The sequence below is a fragment of the Zonotrichia albicollis genome, chromosome 2 (assembly GCF_047830755.1).
Source record: "Zonotrichia albicollis isolate bZonAlb1 chromosome 2, bZonAlb1.hap1, whole genome shotgun sequence".
Taxonomy (NCBI): domain Eukaryota; kingdom Metazoa; phylum Chordata; class Aves; order Passeriformes; family Passerellidae; genus Zonotrichia; species Zonotrichia albicollis.
Genome location: NC_133820.1, coordinates 1,711,964 through 1,734,359, shown reverse-complemented (window position 1 = coordinate 1,734,359; position 22,396 = coordinate 1,711,964). Strand labels below are relative to the sequence as shown.

Here is a 22,396-nt window from a genome sequence, read left to right as displayed (position 1 = left end):
GTCCTTGTCCCAAGTTCCTCTCCAGCTCTTTTGGAGCTCCTTTATGCACTGAAGGGGACTGAAAGTGTCAAATGCCACTTCACTGACATGAAGAAGCAACATTAAATTGACACCTTTAAAGCCAAAGATTGGTGAGGTAAGGGCCAGAGCAAGCCTGTGTTTAATTCATCTCATCACATCCATCATTCTGGGCTTTTAGTACAATTAAAAAAAAATGCCAGAAGGATACTAAATATTATACTAAATATTATACTACATATCACAAAAACCAGCACACAATGGCCAATCCCAAACCCATCCAGAAAATTGAATAAGGAACTTGGTTTGAAAGGAACCACCAAATGCAAACATTTGGGTTTACGTCACCCAAGAAGTGGTGCCAGTTCAGCACGTGGGCTGTTGAATTAAGAGCATTATCCTACACCCAAAGCAGCATTTAGGAGATGGAAACCCCAATGAATGCATTGCATCAGCTCTGCCCACATTCCAGGAGTGGGGAGAGGAAAGGCAAAGCTGAGCTTTTTACAGGTGATTGATTGGCTCCTATAGCAGTTACTTACACAATTTCTAATCCCGATTTCTAATCTGGGCCCTCACCCTCACAGCCCAGAATTCCTTCCCAAAAGCCCATCTATTTCCTGTGGCAGTGGGAGCCATTCCCTGTGTGCTGTCCTTCCATCCCTTGTCCCAAATCCCTCTCCACCTCTCTTGAAGCTCCTTCAGATATTGCTGTGTAATTAAGAACTGTTGCAAATGTGAAACTTGTGAAAGTAAATACCACACTCACACCAATTAATTAATTATTCCCAATGAAGACAAAACCCTGAAGCAGAACAAGAGGCTCACTCCAGCTGCACTGAGTAACTGAAAGTCAACTCTGAGCAAAATTTGTCTTCAATCCCAAGGAAATTAATTTTCCAGCCATTCCTTTGTTCAGCCCTGTGGGCTCATCCCAGTCAAACTGGTACAAAGATGCCAAAATAAAAGCATAGGTTGCTTTAAATTTTTTGGCTGTCTTATCAGCCCAGGCTGAGCAGAAAGATTACTTTTATTTGATGTTCCCAGTTTCCTTTTATGCAACACACCAAGCCACTTCCCAATATATTTGGTTTGATATATTTGCAGAGGGCAGACTGGCCCCATCCATAAATTCTCCCATCACAAGAGCAGTAATAAAGTTTGAAGCAGTGGAAATCTCAGTTTTCAACAGCTGCTGGGGGTGAAAAGTAACTGTAACTTCAGAACCACTTTTCTTTCAAATGAATTCCCACATTCCACAATCATAAGCTGTCCAACTCAAAGAAAGCAGGAAAAGGAATTTTTTAATTATCTATCTGGGGCCAGTTCATCACAAAATAATATACAATCAACAAACAAAAATATCTTTATGCAGAAACAGCAGAAATCCAGCAAAAACACAACCAAAAGTTAATGATCCTGAATTAGATTCTACTCCCAAGCAGGTGAGCTCTGCCTGAGTCCTGCAAAAGACTCAGAGCAGCTGAACAACACTGTAAATGAAAATGTATGTGAAAATATAATAAATGGAAGGAGGTCCCTGGGACCCCCTGCAATTCTCCATTTCTCAGAGGGAGTGTGCTCAGGAATAACTGCAATTCCTTTTTATCTCTCTAAGAGGCCCATGTGTCCACACAAAGCAATCTCACCAGAAAATATCTCTTTTCCCAATTAAGATTCTTGTCAAGTTTTATCTACTACACTGGAAAGGCTTCTCCAGCCACTCTTCAGGGGAGCTGATGGACATCAGTTAATTAAAATGAAGAAGAACAGACAAATCTTGGATCAGATTGGATCCAACCACTGCACTGTTTCATTTCCTTGCCCTTCATCCTCCCTTCCTCTTTCCTAGGATATGTTTTATGTTTTTCCAGAATCTTATTTTACAGGATCTCACACTGGGCTGGGTTGGAAGGGACCTTTACGATCACCCAGTGCCATCTCCTACCATGGGCAGGGACACTCCCACTGTCCCAGCTGCTCCAGGCCCTGTCCAGCCTGGCCTTGGGCACTGCCAGGGATCCAGGGCAGCCACAGCTGTGCCAGGGCCTCACACCCTCCCAGGGAACAATCCCTGCCCAAAATGCCCTCTGCATTCCAGCCCAGATGGCCACAGGCAGGAGGGAGCAGGAAGGAGCCCGGAGCAGGGCAGGGCTGATGTCCTGCTGCTCCCAAAGCCATCCCTGAGCATGTGGGGCAGCATGTGGGGCAGCATGACCCCCACTCTGACCCAGCTGGCAAGCCCTGAGCGCTCACATTCTGCTCCACAAAGTGCTGCCCCATCCCAACACAGCCTCATTGATCGCCCAGGATGGTCCAGAGGGCAAAGACACATCTGCTGACAAAAGCCACTGAATGGGCCAATGTGCCAAAGGCAACCCAGTGACCTGAAGGCCTCAAATAAAGAATTAGAGCAAGGCAAAGCTGAAGTGCCTCTGTCTTTCCAGGGGAAAATTGATCAAATCAGGGTCTTCCCCAGCTTCCACAGGCACAGCTGACTCCAGCAGAGACTGCCTGAAACAGTGGACATGTCAGATTTACCAGCATGAGGTTAGGGCTTGTCTTCCCAGAAACAAGGGTGCACTTGTTCCTGGATCTGCCAGACAAGGAGATGCTTTGTGCAAGTCCAAGAAATCATGTATTTTTTCTAATACATGACATATGGAAGGGATTTACCTATTTTTCCCTAAGAGAGATTTAAATGGGTTCAGTGCAGTGCCAGAGGGAAACCAAATGAAGCCACAAGGCCCAGCAGCAGCTGAGTGTCCAAAGGCAGCATCCCTCTAGAGAGCAGGCAGAAGCTTGCTCATTTATTCATTACTATTTTTTAAATCTCAAGGGTGAAGTGTTGGGGAAAGGAAATAAACAATCAGCCATCCTGGGAGTAAATTTAAATGCTGGAGCTGGCTCATCACACAAAAACTTTGATATTTCAAGCCCACTGGTCCATCACAGGTTCCACTTTGCCTTGTGCTGCTATCCCGCCCTCCTGGCTGGAGAAGCAGGAATCCCTGATGGCAGCAGCAAAATAATTTGGTCAGACTTGAGTACAGAGCTACTAAATCCTGCAAACACACACGGAGCAAATCTGCATCAACCTCAATGGGGAAAATAAAAAAGCAGTGAAATGAGAGATCCTTTGCAGATACTGCTCAGCTACACCCCCAGTTCTGACACAACCTGAGCGTGCTGGGGAAGGAACAGAGCCAGACAAGGAGGCACAGCCACCACAGAGGGCTGGCTTGCCAGGATGTGGGGTGGTTTGAGTGGTGACAAATCAGACATGGCACCTCAACAAGCTCTGAATTACAGGAACCAGGTTTGTTTTTCCAGAAAGGCCGCAAAAAGTCATGTGAGAAAATGTCAAACTTAAAGGAACAGCAGTGAGCGAGAACGAAAGAGTTCTGTGGTGAAAGGAGCAAAGAGCCAACACATCAACACCAAAACCACCCATCTCTCCCCCCCAAGCATCATCAGATGGGATACTGGGAAGGGATCCCACCCTGTGAGGTTTCCAGAGCAGCTGTGGCTGCCCCTGGATCCCTGGAAATATCCAAGGCCAGGTTGGATGGGGCTTGGAGCAACCTGGGATAGGGAAAGGTTGGAACTGCCTCATTTTTGAGGCCTCTTCTTGATTACAATCAAGAGAAGGGTTGGTTTCTGCTGAAAGGGAGAAGGATTGGGGTCTCTTTCCTCTCCCTTTGCTAAGCATCCAGCTGATCTGATCTCACTAGAATTTGGTTGGGAATTGGAGTCCAGCAAGGGCTCAAATTGGCATAAGGGGGACGTTAAAGTCTCCAACCTTCTGCTGTTCACATCCCCCTCAAACCAAGAGCCTGGTGCCTGCCCAGCAGCCTCAGACAGCCCCAACTGATGGGCAAGGAGACAAGAGCTGCTCTCCTCGGACCCAGGGCCATCTTTGGCACAGGCAGCATGATCTGAACAATAAACTCCACTTGCTGGCCAGTGCCACTGCTTTTTGTCACCCAAAAGTCAACCTTGACTTCACAGCCAGCTTCAGGAGAGCTCACAAGGAAGTTGATTCAGTTTCTAAGAGTCACAGGCTGCAAGTGCACACTTCAAACAAAGCCTCAGTTGTTTCATTTTTTTTGTTCCATAATTCTCCCAGCAAAAGGGCCTCATTTGACTTCACTCAAGTCAATTGACTCTCAAGTGCTTGCTGACATCATCTGCAAACAAGTAGCTGCCAAATAAAGGCTCAGAACTGCACATCAAGAGGAAATTATGGGTCCAGACCAGTTCACCAGCTTTGCTTTTAACACCTCACTGTAAACATGGCACAAAGGCAAAAAAATTAGAGTAATTTTCAAGGTTGAGATGAGTACAAAGAGAAGAAACCAAAAAAGCAATTAAAACCTCTAGCCATGGCTGGCTATACCCTAGAAATCCCACTCTGGAGCTTGGCCACACTTCTTCTGGAACCAATCTGGAGAGAAAGCTTAAATCTGAAACCAAACACTCCTAAATCCAAGTTTCCTTTCCCAGAGGAACACACAAGACAGTGAACAAAAATCACAGATCAGCTTCACAGCCAACAACAAAGAGTCATTACAGTTTTCAGCTTAGCTAATCAATTTTGTTAACGAGACATGTCAGCAGCAGAGGTTCCCAGTTCCTGAAACCACAAGCATTCCTGGAACCCCAGCACTTTGGATCCCCACCCAGACCTCACAGGCAGCAGAGTCCTCTCCCAAACAACAGCCTGGCAGATGCTGAAATGCCCTGTGACCAATGCCGGGAAAGCCACACCTCAGATTTCAACCATTATTGCAGAGAGGGGCATTTGGCAGGGGCCTGGAGGAACAGGAGAGAGGAGAATGGCTTTACACTGACAGAGGGCAGGGTTAGATGGGATATTGGGAATTAGCAATTGTTCCCTGTGAGGGTGGGCAGGCCCTGGCACAGAGAAGCTGGGGCTGCCCCTGGATCCCTGGAATGTCCAAGGCCAGGCTGGATGGGGCTTGGAGCCACCTGGGATAGTGGGAGGTGGAATTAGGTGATCTTTAAAGCCCTTCCCAACCCTACCCTTTCTATGATCTCCTCCCAGACTGGTTCCTTCCCCAGCTTCCACCTCTTCCACCTTTCTCAAGGATTATCACCACAAACTAACCCTGCTCCTTCCTATTCCTGCCATTTCATTCATTTACTCCCACTGGGGCTGGGTTTCCTTCTCATCTAGTTCATTTTTGTGGTCATTTTGGAGCCGCAAGCATCCCTGAGGCACTTCCACAAAGTCTACTTTTACGAGAGACAGAAATAAACCACCTTCAACTTGGACAGGAAAAAAAGAAAGGATGATAAAAAGCCTTTTCCATTGGCCCCTGCACCCTCCCAGTGCACCCACCACCCAGTAAGGACACAGTGAAAAGTTGCTCTCCAACAATTTCTGCTCTGTCACAGCCCAGCTGTGCTTGGATCTATTCCAGGACACCAGGAATTCACAAGAGAGGCTGGAAAAGCAGAGTTGGTGAAGTAGAAGGCAAATTCAACCCCAGATGTAAAGTACATCACTGGAGCCCAGCTCCAGGGCAGCAAGGTCACATTCACTTCCCTCTGGGTGAGGAAAATCAAGGCTCCTCTGGAAAAGGGCCACAATTTTTCACTATTCTGTCAAGAACAGAGAGAGAACTTCTGACATGGAGACTCCCACAAGTCAAACTTCCACGATGTCAAGGCCATTTCACTTTTCTCATTTTCTCTCCTAAAAATTCACACTCATGGCTCCACACATGGGAAGGGACTATATGTCTAAGTAAAGACCAACACAATTAATTAACCTGGGATTAACAGGATCACAGGTTCCCATTGCCTCTTTGGAAGTTATATAATTCAATTGTAAAAGTCTAACAACAACTACACAGTTGAGAGAAAAAACATTTGTTTAGGAACACAAGCAGAAAAACCACCTCAATTTTTTCCCTTTCTTGGAGGGAATTTAGAAAATATTGTACCTTGATGCTGTGTAAAAAATCTCCAGTGATTGGTTTAAGATTGTTTCAGTCACAAACCCAATATCTGGCACCACAGCAGCTGCTGTGCAGAAAATTAACTGTAACTCAGTCAAAACCAGTACAGGGAACTCGCAGGGAGAGCCTGGAAAGGCTTTCCCTTATGGGTTAAACCAGGAGCTGATGGGGCACATTCAAACCAGTCAGGATTTTATGAGAGTGACTGCACCTCAGAGTGGAGGAGCATTGCTGTACTCAGGGAAGAAATCCCTGTCAAAACACATGGCTGGCTCTAAGGGCCCAAAATCCCTCCTTGCCCCCTTTTCTCCCCCTTTTTCCAGCTGCAGCTCAGTTCAGAGCTGGCTGTTCAGAGCCAAAGCCACGTTTTGCAGATGCTCTGCAGGAAAAACCTTTGACACCTCCAAAGCTTTACAAATCCCAGGGCCTGTTAATCACCAGTCTGAGCCCATAATCCCAGCCCAGGCCCCACACTCAATGGGTTTTGCAGACTCTCCCCCACTGGCATTCTGCACCACAAATTCAGCATCAGTCAAACATCCTCCCCTGACAATATTTAAGGTGCACCACAAGATCAGGCTCCAACCCTGTGGCTTTTTGGGGTTTCCAGGATTTGGGAATTCCCATCCTCCAAAGCAGCTCTGCTGAAATAGGGAACATTTTTGACACAGAACAAGCTGGTTCATCCCAACCTTTCTAGGAGGGTGTGGAAATCAAAGAGAAGCAAGGTCCTGGCAGGTAAATCCCAGTCCCTGAGGCTGGAGCAGCTCTCTGCTCCTTGCCAGTCCTCCACAGGATCCTGCCCTGTCTGAGAGAGGTTTTGCTCCTTCATGAAGGCCAAAATGTGCTATTCCCAGTTAAAACCAGTAACACCCTGCCAGTTCTGGGCTGAAGGCTCCACACAGAGCAAATGCAATTCCTGCCTGGCTCAGCTGTCACAGCTTCCCTGGACAATCATCCACCTCACAGCCTCCCTGTAAAGTGAAGGGCTCAGAGGTGAATTTTACAGGATCTTTAAGTCATGTGGAAAACCCTAAACACAGCCTTTCATTTCCAAGCATCATGGAGAAAAAAAAAATAGAATAATAGAATCAGAATAGTTTGGGTTGAGAGGGACCTTTAAAGATCATCTAGTCCAGACCCCTCTAATGAGGGGGGCACCTTCAGGAACAATAAGGAAAAACAGATCTTTAATGGAGTGACTGGATTTCCCTGCACTTAGCCCATCAAGCCAACATGATTGGACACATCCATTCATGGGGACTCAGCTCTGAGTCACTGCTCACATCCAATGCTTCAGTGCCCAGCCTCAAATCCAACAACCTTGAGAGAGCCCCTCTGCCTCAAGAGCTCCTGTGCCTTCAGGCCTGTGGGCTGAAACCCTCACAAATTGAAAAACACACGGAGAAGGGCAAATGAAGCCATCCTCTAATTGCAGACTGCAGCAAAGCAAGCAATTTCTGTGACCAGTGACCTCTGGCCATTTGGGAATCAGCCCTGACAAAGTCCCAGCTCCAAAGCCTGTGGCTTAGATCATCTGTTCAGGTCATTTCACAGCTCTGGCCAAGCGGGAATTACAAGAGCATTTCACCAGAGAGTGAATTAATACACACAGCCCAGACACAGCCCTGCAATTCATTATGCTGATGGATCACAGCTCCTCACTTATCTCTGCACAAAAGGACCCCAAAAAGCCATCAGAAGCCTCAGCTGGAGGTCATGTGATGCATTTAACCAAATGGACTCTCTGGAATCACACACATTTCACTTGAGGGGCATAAATCCTGACAGGGACTGCCCAAAGCATAGGAAGGAAGGGGTTGATATATCATTTATAGATCTGCAGCTACGTGAGCAGCAGCAGATAAAGGCAGGGAGAGGCTTTATTGGATATTCCCCCTCCCACATCCTCACAGTTCAGACAACTTGCAATTAAGAAGAGGATTAGGAGATTTGTGTTGGAGAGAAAGACCATGTTTGATAGCTCAGCCCAGCCAGTCAATAAAAGTGGCTTCTTTTTGCTGGATAGATTAAAAAATTATCATTGCTGTTTCCTCTGGGAGGAAATCTTTGTCCCCTCTCCCAATATCATCCACCAGGATGATATTTGCTGTGTACAAACAACAGAGGTTTGGAAGCAATAATAATAATTTTAAAAAATGCTTCCACACACTGACTTCATCATATCCTTGGTTGAATATGTGATGAACAAGCTGTGGTTAGATCAGAAATTCCTTCCTCACACCAGCTACAGAGATTTTAATGATCTGAATCTCAGCAAGACCATTTCTCCTCCTTCATGTGTCTTTCATTTAAAAAAACATTTAAAAAAAAAGTGAAAGGGGATCTTGCCATTAAAGCTGAGGGCCCATAATAGAAAAAAGGAATTTTGCAAATGTTCAAAATTTTAAAAGGAGATCAGAGTATATTGGCTGTGTGCCTCCAGCCCCTCTCCTCATCCTCAAAGGTCAGATAAAAGCAAATGATAATGGCAATTCCAGGAAGCTGCCTCTCAAAAAATCCCCTAGAACTCAGGTGTCCAATTAAAATTCTCATTTTCATGTAATTTCTTAATGTGGAGTAGCAAGCTTGATGTGCATAGATTTGAAGGAAAAAGAGAGGAATCATTAAGATTCTGGCTGTTGAGGTGCAGCACAATTCAGACAACAAACACTCACAGGCATCAGCTAAAGAAATGGAGGAAAGGCTGGGTCATGATCCAAATTTGGATGAAAGCCTTTTATTCTGGGGAGTTTGATGTTTTAACAAGAAAGCAGGTAACGCAGCCTGCAGCTCATTTTGGGCTTTCTTCTCCTACTCCTGCTGCTGTCTCCATCTCTCCTTTACCAAAGTGAGGCCTCACAAAGACTTTACAAAGACCAGCTCACACTGGACATGTTTTAAAGCCTGGATCAGCTACCTTTAAACACAATGAATTCCTTTCCAGCACTAGCAAAAACCAATGGAAATTCCTGGCAGACTTGGAAAGCTGCCACTGATATTTTTTGGTAATGCAAGCAGAGGTAGATTTCACTGAAATATTCATGGCAATTTTTCTGTAATTTTTTAGCTTAGAACTGCAATATTCTGCTGGCTTGAAATGGTCACCCAGACCAAGCTGGAAGCAGAGGGAAAACAGCACCAACATTCTTACTTTGCAAAAGGAAATTTGTTTTTAGGCTGCACAAACTCTAGGCGTGACTTTGCAATCACAGGGGAGCTCCTGGCCAAGCTGCACCACCAACAACGGCTGCAATTCACAACCAGGAGCATTTCTGGCACAGGATCTGCCACACAGCCCCGGCTGCTCCCTCTCAGCTGCTTTTCCACGAGGAAAAGCACTCCAGAGCCAAGAAGATCCCTGATATAGGCTTAAAAACAGAACAGAGGAGCCCAAGCGATAGGAGAGCGAAATTCAGCATTCAAAAGGCAACCAAAGGGTCCCCTGGGAGCACTTCCAGATGAAACAGGATTTAAAGAAGGAAAAAAAAAAACAAATTTAACTTGTAAGCACACTTTAAAAAGCCATTCCAGGCAACATGGGAGTACAGGAGAACAGCAAAACAAAATCCTTACCCAGTTGATGTAACAGGGCGCTTTTGACGGCAATATTTTCACACTTTTCCTATCAACACATCACAAGACCTCATCTCCCAGCCCAGAACACGAGGGGAGGTGCAAGTTGAGCCTGGATTCCCTCTGGCAGAGCTCCTACAATCTGTATTTATCCAGGGGAGGGAAGAGTCACCTCCAACAGCCTTCCCATTCACCCCAACTTGCTCTCACCTTCTGCTGCCTTCCATTGAACCCCACAAGGGTTTGGGCTGGAAGGGACCTTAGAGGTCATCCAGTGCCACCCCTGCCATGGCAGGGACACCTTCCACTATCGCAGGGTGCTCCAAGCCCTGTCCAGCCTGGCCTGGGGCACTGCCAGGGATCCAGGGGCAGCTCTGGGCACCCTTTTCCCCTACCTACAAACTCATTGTTACACTCAAGAACAGGATTATAGAGGTTGGAAAAGACCTCCAAGATCACCAAATCCCTTCTGGGGCCAAAAACCAACATCAAGAACAGAACCATAAAGGCTGAAAAAGACTCCAAGATCACCAAGTCCTTTCTGGGACCAAATACCACCATGCCTACTGAAACCACACCACGAAGGCAGGGATTCTGCAGAAACACAGAACTTACATATCCAGCCAAGGGTGCTGCAAGCACCAGCAGGAGTCAAAAGCCACAAGGAAAGTGTTCCCCTTTAGCCCAATGTAAACAGATTTGGGCACTTTCAGTCCCCTGGAGCCCCATGACCAACCTCACTGTGTCCATCTCTACGTCGACCATACGGGGAAGGCCTCCTGCCATGGTCAACGACTCCCATCCAACATCCAAGCCAATACATAAGGAAAAACCCCCAAATCTCTCATCCTTCCAAGCAAGAGCAAGAAGCCATCAGGAGGGGGACGGGGTGGCAGCAGCCCTGTCCCTGCTCACCTTGGTGGTGTCATCATGTGACCGCTGGTACCGTTTCCAGCGGCAGCCGTAGATCCCGGTCAGACAGGACAGACATAGCTGGGGCTCGTAGTACTGCAGGGGTTGGTGCTTGACCATGCTCCTTCCAGCCCCTCCTGAGCCTGCTGCCACTAATCCATCAGCTCCTGGGAGCGCCCTGGGGCAAAGCAGAGGAAACAACAACAACAAAAAAGGAAATTAAAATCCCCGGCGATATTTCAATACGTTAACAAGCAATTTAATAATTAACCGTGTCCTCTGGCTGCTGAGAGCAGGGATGAGAATCAGATCTGTTCCCAGCCCGGCCAACATCTCCCACTCGTTACTCAACCAGACCAAGAAGTTTAATTAGTCTGCAGGTTTGGTTTCTTCCTGCAGCTTCTCCCACACCACCAAAAGCAAAGTGTACATCAGGGAAAGCCACGTGAGGACAAAAGCAGCAGGATGAGGATCTGCACCAGGTGACTGGGTTCCTATGAATGACTGAAGTGAAAAGAGACAGAGCTGCTGCAAGAACAACCTGAAGATCAATTCAGAGACCTCCACAAAGCTGAGGCTGAGCCAAGCTAAAGCAGTTTAGTGTCAGCATCCCATGGAGCCTGCAAAACAGCCCCAGACAAGGAATAATCACTTCCATGCAGAAGGAGCATCACAGAATCAGGGACTGTCCTGAGCTGGAAGGGATCCAGCAAGGACCAAACTTCTGGACAGCCCCAAGAATATGGAATACAGAGTGTGTATACACAAAATGTGTACTACAGATATCGCCCTCTCCCTTTATAAGCCTCTCAAGCACTCCCAGGATGCAGAGCTGGATGCTGTGCTTGGTCCCACAGCACAGGTTTCCCACAGCTTCCTGCAGCCCCGGTGGGCACCCACAGCCCCACACAGCCCTGTGTGCATCACCACAGGCTGGCAGTGGGGCTTGGCAGCAGCTGAGCCTGCACAGTGCGTGCCCCCTTTCCTGAGAGAGCAGGGCTGTGTGCAGGGTGTGCAAATCCACCCTCTCCTGGGGAAACACTTTGCTTCCTTACATGTGGGATTCCCAGGGCTCAGGTCTGGGGCAAAGCTGTGACAGCTGAGCAGCAACACCCTCACTGGCATCAGCAAAGCATGGCTGGGCTTAGGGAGATAAACCAGCCACCTAAAAGCTTTTCCTTGACACATCCCATGGAAGGAAGCATGCACAAGCAGGGCTGACTGTATTTGTCACTCCAGCTGATGCAGCAGGGGATGCTGCAGGCAGTGCTGGAGTCTGGAAATGTCAGCAGGGACACAGAGAGCTCACCCCTCCCAGCCCCTGTCTGTCTGTGTCCATTCACACTCCGTGCTGACAGCCCAGGGCAGCCTTGCCCTGACACTTTAATCAGGACTCAGTGTCCCAGAGGCTGTTGTGGCTGCAGAGCTGTCACCAGGCTGTCCCCAGAGCCCTGTGCCCTCCCCAGACACAGAGGCACCTTTGTGCTTTCAGCACAGCTCCCCGCGCTGCTCGGGGCGCTGACACGACCCACAGGTCCATGTGAGGCCAGCCCAGCTCCCCACGTGGCCCTGCTCGTTCCCTGGGGGTGACAGGCAGGACAGAGGGACAGCACAGCCAGCCTGGCAGAGCTGTTTGCTGCTCACATCCCCCCGTGCTGCTGTGCCATCCATGGCCTCGTGTCGGGGTCACCTCCCTGTGCCCGCGTCCCACCTCTCCTCCTGCTGTTCATAAAGCTCAGCATCGGTCCCTGCTCAAGCTGCCTGCCCATCCTCAGCTCCCAGAGCACCCAGGAAATGAGCCTCCCCTCTGCCTCCCCACAAAACCTGGCACAATGGCACAGAGGCACTGAGGAGGAGCAAAACTGGAGATGCTGCTTAAAGCTCTTGGGCTGAACCTTGCTCTCTGCCCTCAAGATTCCAAGTGTGGAGGGATGTACAAGATGCTGAGGGCTCTGTGCAAGATGTAAAAATCACTCACAGCCTGTTAACAACTCCCCAGCCAAAGCCCTTATTCCCAGCCTGAAAGCCTAGAAGGCTGTAGCTGTTCCAAGTAATCCTGCACTAATTCCTCTCCAAAGGACAGCATCTCTCCTGCTTTCCACCTCTCCCTGCTTTACTCATGCAAGGCAGGAGGGCAGACAGGCCAGCTCCATCCACAAAAGCTTTCACTGGGTTTTTTTAAATTTAATCTCATTTGATCACTTGGACAGGAGAGAATTCCTGCCCTGGGAGGGTGGAACAGGGTGCCCAGAGGAGCTGTGGCTGTGCCTGGATCCCTGGCAGTGCCCAAGGGAAAAGACAAGGCTCTGTAAGTGAAGCTCCCACCCTGGTTCCTCTCACTGCAAAGGAGCCCAGAATTCCAGGCTGCACTCCACAAAAACTCAGGAAAAGCACCATGACAAAAAAAAAAAAAAAAACTAAGGTGAGTTTTTTAAAAATCCACTTCTAAATACAGTGTAATTGCATGAGGCACAACCAACAAGCCTAAAATCACTCACTCTTCTCCATGAGCATCACAACCAGCTCCATCAAAGCCCAAAACAGGTGGGAAAGGACAGCACCCAGCAGCCACCCTCCCCTCCATGCACACGGACACCTGAGCAGTAACAGGAGCTGCAGGGAGAGAAACCACACTGATAGCATCTGCCCAGAGAGCCTGGCCTGGCCAGGAGCATGGGCTCAATACTTACTGCTCCTGCTGCCAGAACCAGGGTCCAGGGAGCAGCACAAAGCCCGCAGCACCTCCCAATCACTGTTTCACTGTTCCCATGCCATCTCCAGCTGCCGAGGGGCAGAGAGCAGCCCATGAATGATTCAGCCCACTGCTGGTTAGCATTACATACAGAAATGAAAACAGGAAGCAAGACAACAGGCATTAATTATTCAAATCCAGCAACGTGCACCAGGAGGGAGGGAGGGAGGAGGGGGGAAAGAAATAAAATAGAAAACACAAACCCACTCATGCTCTCAACCTTGACTTTCAAGATGCATCATCTGCCAATGCCTGTGAGCTTCTCAGAGCTGAATAACCAGCTCACTTATCCAAAAAGGGGGAGCAGGGCAGATTCCATCTAGAAATACAATGGGAGCATTTTCCAAAGGCTCCAGGATGCCTATTAGCACACACTGCACTTCTGAGATACTGAAGTGGAGGTATTGGTTACACATTATTCCTTTCCAAACAGCTTTGGAGGGGGAAAAAAAAAAGAAGGGAGAATTGGAGTTGCACATTTAAAAGTGAAGCTCTCTGGGGAGATCTGGCCTAAAAAATTTTGAGTTTTGTCTCTCTGGGTTAACTGCTCCATCCCTGTAGTCTCAGGGCAATATTCAGTAACCTGGACTGGAGAGGGAAGGCAGCAATCCAGACCAATCACTAAAGCATCTCAGGCCCTCATTTTAGTGAGGGGAAGAGCAACAGCAAGTCCTGAAGTGCTCTGAGTAAACAGTGGGGATGCAGCCCTGGAGGAGCAGGTTTAACAGCCTTTCCCAAGGCCTGCTGCTCCCCTTGGATCCCCCTTCAGGCAGACTGAGGGGAGACCTCACTGCTGGCACAACTTCCCCAGGGAGGAAGAGGAGGGGCAGGCACTGCTCTCTGGGATAGGGACAGCACCCAGGGAACAGCCGGAGCTGTGCCAGGGCAGGGTCAGGCTGGATTTAGGGAAAGGTTCATTCCCAGAGGTGCTGGCACTGCCCAGGGAATGGGCAAAGAACTCAGGAGCTCCCAGACATGCCCAGGGTGGGATTTGGGGTGTCTGTGCAGGGACAGGGGCTGGAACTGACCCCTGTGGGTCCCTTCCAGCTCAGGATGTTCTGTGGTTTTTAAAAGCCAAGCAGCATTCCTGCCCTTCCAGCCACACCACGGAGAGGCCTGCTCTGAGAACCCACCACGGATTGCTCAGGAGGGTTTGGATCAGCACATCCAAAACAAAACCCAAAACACAGCCAAGGCTGCTTCAATGGAGACTTGTGAACAATGAAATAATGGAACCATTAAGGCTGGAGAAGCCCTCTAAGATCAGGGAATTCAGCCATGAGCCCAGCACTGCCAGGTCCACACCAGCCCATGGAATCCTGAAGCCTCAGGAGACGTCGGAGCAAAGCCGAGCATTTGGAGAGAGGCACACACACCATTTTCTCCAACAACCCCACACCCATGCAGATGTGGAAGACACCTAGAGGATCTCCACCTATCAAGGCACGGCTGGGAAGGCCCATCCCATGGAAAACCTTGGCTTTCCACAAGGTTCCAGAGAGGAGAAACTGTGAGGAAGACAAGGGGAAGAAGCAGGGCTCCCCCCACACCTGGAGAGGCTCAAAACCAAAGCAAGCCCTGAGCACAGAGGCTCCCATCTCCCAAAATTCACCCCACTTGCAATAGAAATAAACATAAAAAATACAGGGGGATTTGAGGTTAATTTTTTTATGTCATCTTGTTTTGGCAGATTCTACTGATTTCCATATTAAAAGAAGTGTTTTGCCTCTTGTTGTTGACTCCTGGGATCACTGTTTATCAAGAACCTCTGTAAATTCAACATCTCTATCTCTACTAAAACTTGTATCAATCTAATTACGCTTAAAACCTTGTTAAGCAAATAATTTCCTCTGCCAATTAGGTGAGAACATGCCTGATAATCAATTAGCCCTATTGATATGCTTGTAAGGCTGCTTGTCACTCGTTTCCCTAATTATACTGGAAAATCCTGATTTTCCTTAAATGCTTTCTAAAAAATTAACCTATTCCAGAGCAAACTCTACAGCTCTGTGCACAAAAAAAGAAAAATGGAAGAGAAATCTCTATGGCCCAGCCAGGGCTGAAATCATTATCTAAATTCTTGGGATCTGCAATGCACTCTCCATTGGTTTTCATACACATTTTGTTATTAATACACTGAACTCATCCAAGCCAAAGTAATGCAATTTCACTTTCCCCAATGTGGAAGATGGAAATGGAAGAGGGTCAATATCCCCATCTGTTTAATAACAAGCTATTACTGAGGGCTGTTTGCTCTGGCCACTCCCACGGGAGGAAATTGAGATGCACACACACACACTGAGCACTATTTTCCACATTTTGCTGGCACAAACCCAAAGCATCTCAGCTTGCAAGATCCAAGATTTCATTTCAAGGCAGGAATGGGACACCCCAAAGCCAGAAAACAGCCTCAGGTGATTAATTTTGGGGGTGGAGGATGCCCAGCTGGGTTGTTCTTCCCCACACATTGTTATTCCCCACTCTGGAAGCCAGGTTGGGCCAGAGGTTTCCCACCCACTTTTTCCAGGCTGAAAACATTCATTTTTACACTGATAACACTGCACAAACAAAAGCAGCAGATATATATCAAAACTCCAGTCAACATCTATTTTTTTTTCCCCCTGGCAAACAAACAAAAAAGATGAACTGCAGCAAAGTGCCCACTGCCATGTGCATATGGAATATTTTGGATGGGAGCTGAGGCAGAAAAGCACAACAGCCTTGTCCTTAAAGCTGAGTGCTGCTGCCTCAATGGCAGAAAATAAGAGGGGAGGGAAAACAAATATAAAAAATGAAAGAAAGGTCTACAGGCCATGTGCTGGTCTTACAGAGCACTCAGAAGGGGAACATCCCTGAGATCCCAAAAATCCATGGCTACATCCCAACCCAGGGAGAGCCTGCAGAGCCCCTTGGAGTCCCCAAAGTGGGAAGGAATTACCCAAACAGACACATCCCAAATAGGATCTGGCTGATGTGGAGCCCCTGTGGGTCTGAACTGTTGTTTATTTCTCTTAAATGTTTTCTACAAAAAATAAAATTACAGCTTTGAAACTAGGGCAGCGTGTAGTTCGGGGGTTGTGCACTTCCAGTTAATGAAAATTCAGACTTCAAAAGATAAATACTTCAAAGGGATTACAAAAGAAAAACTTAGACTTTAATCTCCCTAAATAAATAAGCACAGGACGGACTCACGCCCTCTGCAACAGAGCTCCTCAATGTTTTCCACCAAGTGAGGCAGGACTGGGTGCCTGCAACTTTGAAAGGGTGGAAGAGGAGGAACAGGGCACAGGAAAAACCTGTATAAACTTCTGGCAGAGCAATAATTAAACACAATCTCTGCTTTCTGCACCAACCTTGCAGGCCAAGGTGTTGGCACAGCTCTGAAATCCCAAAATCTGCTGCAGATCCAAAATCACCACGTGAATCCACACAAGCAGGTTCTGAAGTAAATACAAGCAGCAAAGCACAGGTGGGACATGAGGAAAAACATGGAGAACTTCAGGTTCCCTCTGCCAAGGAATTTCTGACAATCTGAGAATAAAAAGAGCTTCATCTTCGGAGGGTTGCTGGAGAGATGGGCAACAACTTGTGAATTTCTCATATCTTTAATTCTAATAATAATTCTCTTGGCTTTTAGAAGCAGCAAAGAGAAACGTGAAGCAGCCCAAAGTACGTGAAATCACATTTTTGGCAGAGAAATTCAAACCCTTCTCAAACCCTTCCACCTCTCCAAGTCTGTGCCAGGTGGAGTCCCCTTGGGACAGCATTCCAGAAACACTCAGAGCAGCACAAGAAGGCAGCAGTTCAACAGCTAAAAATCTAAAACAGCAGCCAAGGTGAGGTGAGACACCCCCAGGAGCCTGCCAGGGCTTGGCAGAAGGCAGGGAAGGGGAGGGAATCTGAGCCACAAAGCCCAAGGGACAGGCAGGAAAGCACCAAATGGGAGAACAGGGATGGCAAGGGAGGGGCTTGAGGAAGAGACCCCATGAAGAGCCTCAGGCAGAGAATGTCCTGTGATGTTGGTGGGGTCTGGGTGATGACAAAAATCAGCAGGGCTCCACAGAAATGGCCCAGGTGAGAAAAAGACAGGAAAAACCATCACAGAAAGAAAGAGAAGACAACAGCTGGATGCTAAACAAAACCCATGCACCAACAAGGAATTAAAGAGTGTTTAAAGGCTGAAAAAGGTTACAGAACACTTTTCCTCTCCACAGACTCCAGGAGCTTTGCCATCCTCACCAAGCTGCAAACCAGAAGCCTGCACCAAGCCAATTTCACCTTTTTGCTGAGAAATTAAGTGGAAACAGAGCTGGGTTTGAACATGCCCACCCTGAGAAGCAGCCTCCCCTTCAGACAAGCATTCCTCCCTCTCCTTTCCAGACACAGCCCCAAGAGCTGCCCACGGATGGTGCCAGCAGTGGAGCAGGAGCCTGTCCCACACATTCCCTGCTGGAAACCTGGCTGCTGCCAGCAGGGAAAGCAAACTGCACCAAGAGCCCCAGGAAGGCTCATCTGAGAGGGAGCCAAATGCCTCCACACCCTCTGCAGGCACTGGAATGGAAACAGCACGGGAGGGAAAGAAAGAAAGGAAAAGGAAAACAAACCCAGCAAGAGTCATTTTCCAATCGATACCCTGCACATCTGCTGGGCAACTGCTACCCAGAGAATTAGGCATGAATGTTTCTGGCTTAATGAGAGGTGGAAAGTCCTAGTTAAATGGATTACAAGCTCTTTATTTCCTATGATTGATTCCTTCCATACAGCTGCAGGAGACATTGCTCACCAAAATAAATGTTCTCAAGTAGCAGAGGAGCTGAATAAATAAAGAAGAAAAACTTGCTTTGCCTTCCTGAGCAACCTGGGGTAGTGGAAGGGTTCCTTGCCCAGGGCAGAGGGTGAAACTGGGTGGGCTATGAGGTCCATGGGGCAACTGATGAAGTCCAGAAGAGGTTCAAGAAGTAAAGTCAGCCTTTCATCACCTCCACTACAGCTTTGTGATTGCTTGAAAAACATGGAAACAAAAATGATACGGGAAAAATGAGATGTATGCACTTCCCATCCCCTCCTCCACCCCAGTGGCACAGAAGAATTTAATTTCTACCAGAGGAAGGCTAATATCCCCTTTATTCCTTTTCTGTTCCCAGGAAGCAGAGGTTCGCCTCATGTTCCTAAAGCCTCAGCCCAGTTATTACTGGGGTTTTTCCAGTTCTGTACAAATCAGGCTCTGCTCAATGCAAGGAGACAGACAGGAGAGCTTCCCTGTCAGGAGGGAAAGGAAAATTGCAAGGAAAAAAGAATTCCAAGGGGTAACCAGAGAGAGGTTACAACCCCAACCCCATTCCAGAGTCAGCTCAGGTAAATGCCTGTCCTGACTGGGACTCCTGTATCCTGCCAAAAGCTGGTGATCTTTAGGAGGATGTGAATAAGGGCAAAAGGATTTCACTGTTTGCTGCAGCATAAATCTTTCAGGAGGAAAGAATTTTCTCAATTGACCTGGCAAGGAGTTGCATCAGTCTGAAACGCTCCTTGCTTTCCAAAAAGCATCTCCAGACGTGGGCTAAGGTCACCCTGACACAGGAGGGACGGGGACAGAGGGTGAGGCCAGGGAGGGACCCGGCCCTGCAGCCACAGGGGCACTCCCAGAGTGACCACAGGAGGCTCACAGGCATTTCCAGCTCCTGCTCTAACAAAAACACAAAAACAAGGCTCCATCTGCCAGTTACATCAGCTCCCAGCTTGTTTTCCTTATGGAAAGGCCCAGTCATGAGGGATTCACAAACTCATTTAGTGATGCAAACCCAAGGCCTATTAGGCCAAGTGCTTTCAGTCATCTTTGAGAGCTTTTAATAGGATGAGCATTGATTCTCTGAGCATTAACTCACTGTGTCCTGCTGCCCTTTTCCCAGCACCAGTGACACTCTTCCAGCCTGGCACATTACCAGCACAATGGGGTTTTCAGTATAATCATGGTTAGAGTGAAACAGGGACACCTGCAGACATCATGGCCAGGTTCTCTCACAGGCTGCCCAGAGAAGCTGTGGCTGCCTCAATCTTGGAATTGTTCAAGCTTGGATGGGGCTGGAAGCAACCTGGAATGAAAAGTGTTCCTGCCCATGGCAAGGGGTGGCAGTGGGAGAGCTTTAAGGTCCTTCCCAGCCCAAACCATTCTGGGATTGATATCAAGGTATCCAAAACCCTTTGGGGGGTAGGATGAGGCTGGAGATGCTGGCACAAAGCTCTCTCCATCTGGGATCCCTCAAAGCACTGCTCTCATCCAGGGCATTCTTTACAGCCCTGTGCTCCAGAGAACATGATCTCAAGGCAGGACCCCCAAGGGTCCATTAACCCACAGCACTTGGGTGGGAATTGCTGCCAGCCCAGAGCAGTTTATCCAAACATCTGGAGCAGCTCAATCCCACAGGAGCCCAGAGGCCAGGATGCAACAGCATTTCTCTCTCCTTCTCTGCACCACTCTAAGCTTTCTAGGAAAAGGCCTATTTAGAAGCTCATTTTTTTTAAAGTAGCTTTGTGACATCGGAGGAGCAAAAAATAAACACAAATATCCAAGAGATTTGGAGCAGGGCAGGGTGCTCAGCAGCACACACTCCACACCAGCTGTGCAAACATCCCTCAGTCAGTGAGAGTGACCACAAGGACACATCCATTCACCACAGTGACCTTCCCTGTCCATCCTAAGAACACATCCATGGCACCAGCACACTGCCCAGGGCAGATCTTCAAGCAAAGAATTAAATAAAAAGGCTTCCTGCACATCTTGGGATGAGCCAGCCCTAGGCAAGTATGAGAAAAGTAAAATTTTCAAGGTTACACTTGCTCTGAAGACAGAACCCCCTGCCCAGGTGGGTCAGGAATCTCCTCCATGAAAGAAAGCTATTATTATTATTATTATTATTCTCATACACATTTATTTCAGAGGTTCTCAGGCAAATGAGCCCATGGAACTTGCACACAAACACAGCATTTCCAGGATTCAATGGCTTTTATCCCACTTCCAGAAAGCCACTCTGGGTTTCCATCCCATCAGATTAAGATCCTGCCTTGAGAGCACCTACTGTCTGGGTAGGAGACAAGCAGCTTTTCCTTCCACCAGCCAAAATACCTTTATTTCCAGCTTATTTCCCTACCAAAACACAGGGTGATTGCATAAGTGCCTCTGTTCCTGTTCCTTGCTGTCTCCCACCTTTCCTTCCCTCCGCAGGCAGCGATTCCCTGGAGCTCCAGCCCGGCTGGAATGCTCTCCAAGAGCTGCTGCTGGCTGGGAAAACATCAAATAAACCTCCCCCAAAGGAAAGGCAGCTCCAGCCCAGGCTGCTGTTAGAGACTAATCAGCAAGTACAGCTGGAAAGGGGAAGGGATGGAAGTGGGAAGATTAAAGATTTGAAATAAGTCCCAAAGAAACCAGACCGAGCTTGCTCTTGAGTCAATATTTTTTGGTTAAGTAGGAAAACATCGAGAGCTTTGAAGTCATTTGCTGGCCAAGCCAGTTCCTGCCACTGTTTTAAACAGAGTGAAAAATATTGGGATGTTCATCAAATTAAGAGAAAGCACCCAAAAAAATGATTGCTGTGAGTGGGAAATTTCAGCGAGAAATTTCAGGATGGGAAACGGAAATTTCAGCAAGAAATTTCAGGATAAAGCTTTATAAGCATTAGAAGCAAATAAAAAACCAAAAACAAACCAAAACCAAACAAAAACAAACAAACAAAAACCACAATCAAACCAATAAACAACCAACAAAACAAACAAAAAACCAACAACCAACAAACCAACAAAAACCACAATCAAACCAACAACAACCAAGAAAACCAACAACCAACCAGCAAAACAAAAAACCAACCAGCAAAACAAAAAAAACAACCAACAAAACAAACAAAAAACCCCAAACAAACAAACTAAAAACTCCCATCCAAACCCAAAGGAAACAAAAAAACCCCATCAGCAATACCCTTCTTTTTGCTAGAATGGTTATCACACATTACTGAAAATCAACCTCAAAATTTAAACACCAGGGTTTAAAGCTACCAGTATCCACCCTGGATAAACCAGAATTCCACAGGAAAAGAGCTGCCCAGGAAAGAAAGAAAATGAAAGGTAGAGAGGTGGGGGGTTTGGTTTTTTCCTGAAAAAATGTTAATTTCCAGACTAGCAAAATATAACTGGGTGCAGAAAATAGGAGAAATCTTTTTGCTGTATGAAAGCAGAAGGAAATGGCACAACAAATCACCAGGTGAATCTGCCATAGGGAAGGGAAAAAAAGGAAATAATTGGGAAGGGGTGGGGAGAGTCAAGCCTTTTTTGTTCCCAAATCTGGCAGTGTAGGTCTTTGTCCATGTTTCAGGAATAATTTTCAACAGAAAAGAGGAATCCATGGAAGTTTTCAAGGACAAGATGGATTTGGAGCAACCTGGTCTAGCTGAGGGCACAAAATGGAACTGGTGGGAACAAGGTGGTTTTATGGTCTCTTCCAGCCCACCCCATTCCTTGATCCTCTGTATCTGAACATTCATTCTCCTTTACCACTGCAGCCAGTGCCAGGCCTCAATTCCCCTGCATCCCTTGGCATGGCAGCATCCTGGTCTAGCTGAGGCATGGCCAGAATTGAGCAGGTTTTATTAATCCTCCCTAACCAGGACACAAGTTATAAATTTATAAAGGATCCCAGTATCCTCACATCAAGATCAGAATCCAAGATCGGGTTTGTCTGGCTCAGGGCCCATGTGAGTCCCTTGAGTTTCTGTCCATCTCCAGATTATTACCTCCATCAGGTTCTCCTTCTTTCCCTGGAGCCTGATCCTATTTTTGGGCTCTCTGGGCTTATCAGCAATCTTTCCCTGGTGTGCTGTTTTTATTTCCCCTCCTGCCCATGGCAGCTCTCCCTTAAGCTGGTTTAGCATAGTTGTGTAAGAGTCCTGCAGGGTCACAAAGGGAAGGAGGCACTTTCTTCCCTGACCTCAATCCTGGCACCATCAGCACCTCTGCCAGACCTTTACAACCCCAGCCTTACTGCAACACCTTCATTCAGAGACAGAAACCAAACATTTCACCTTCCAAAGTCAGGATTTGAGGCATTAGGTCACAGCATTTACCTGGGCAGGCTGTGATTGTTTCTCCTGAAAAGGCACCACCTGAG

General features: G+C 47.5%; 1 protein-coding gene across 21 annotated transcripts in view; it reads right to left on the bottom strand.

Annotated features, from left to right (window-relative positions):
* The window catches only part of GDPD5 (glycerophosphodiester phosphodiesterase domain containing 5), a 100,643-nt gene that overhangs the window by 48,349 nt on the left and 29,898 nt on the right, over window positions 1-22,396 (bottom strand). For 18 of the 21 annotated variants that reach the window (XR_012577588.1, XR_012577589.1, XR_012577591.1 and 15 more), the window contains exon 2: window positions 10,497-10,671. Coding sequence is in view for 7 of the 21 variants with exons in the window: in XM_074531024.1 (XP_074387125.1) it covers window positions 10,497-10,613 (117 nt within the window). In the remaining 14 variants the exon portion in view is untranslated. Of the gene's footprint in view, window positions 1-10,496; window positions 10,672-13,183; window positions 13,319-22,396 lie in introns of all 21 variants that reach the window. The other 3 variants (XR_012577594.1, XR_012577597.1, XR_012577598.1) reach the window with 3 other exon arrangements.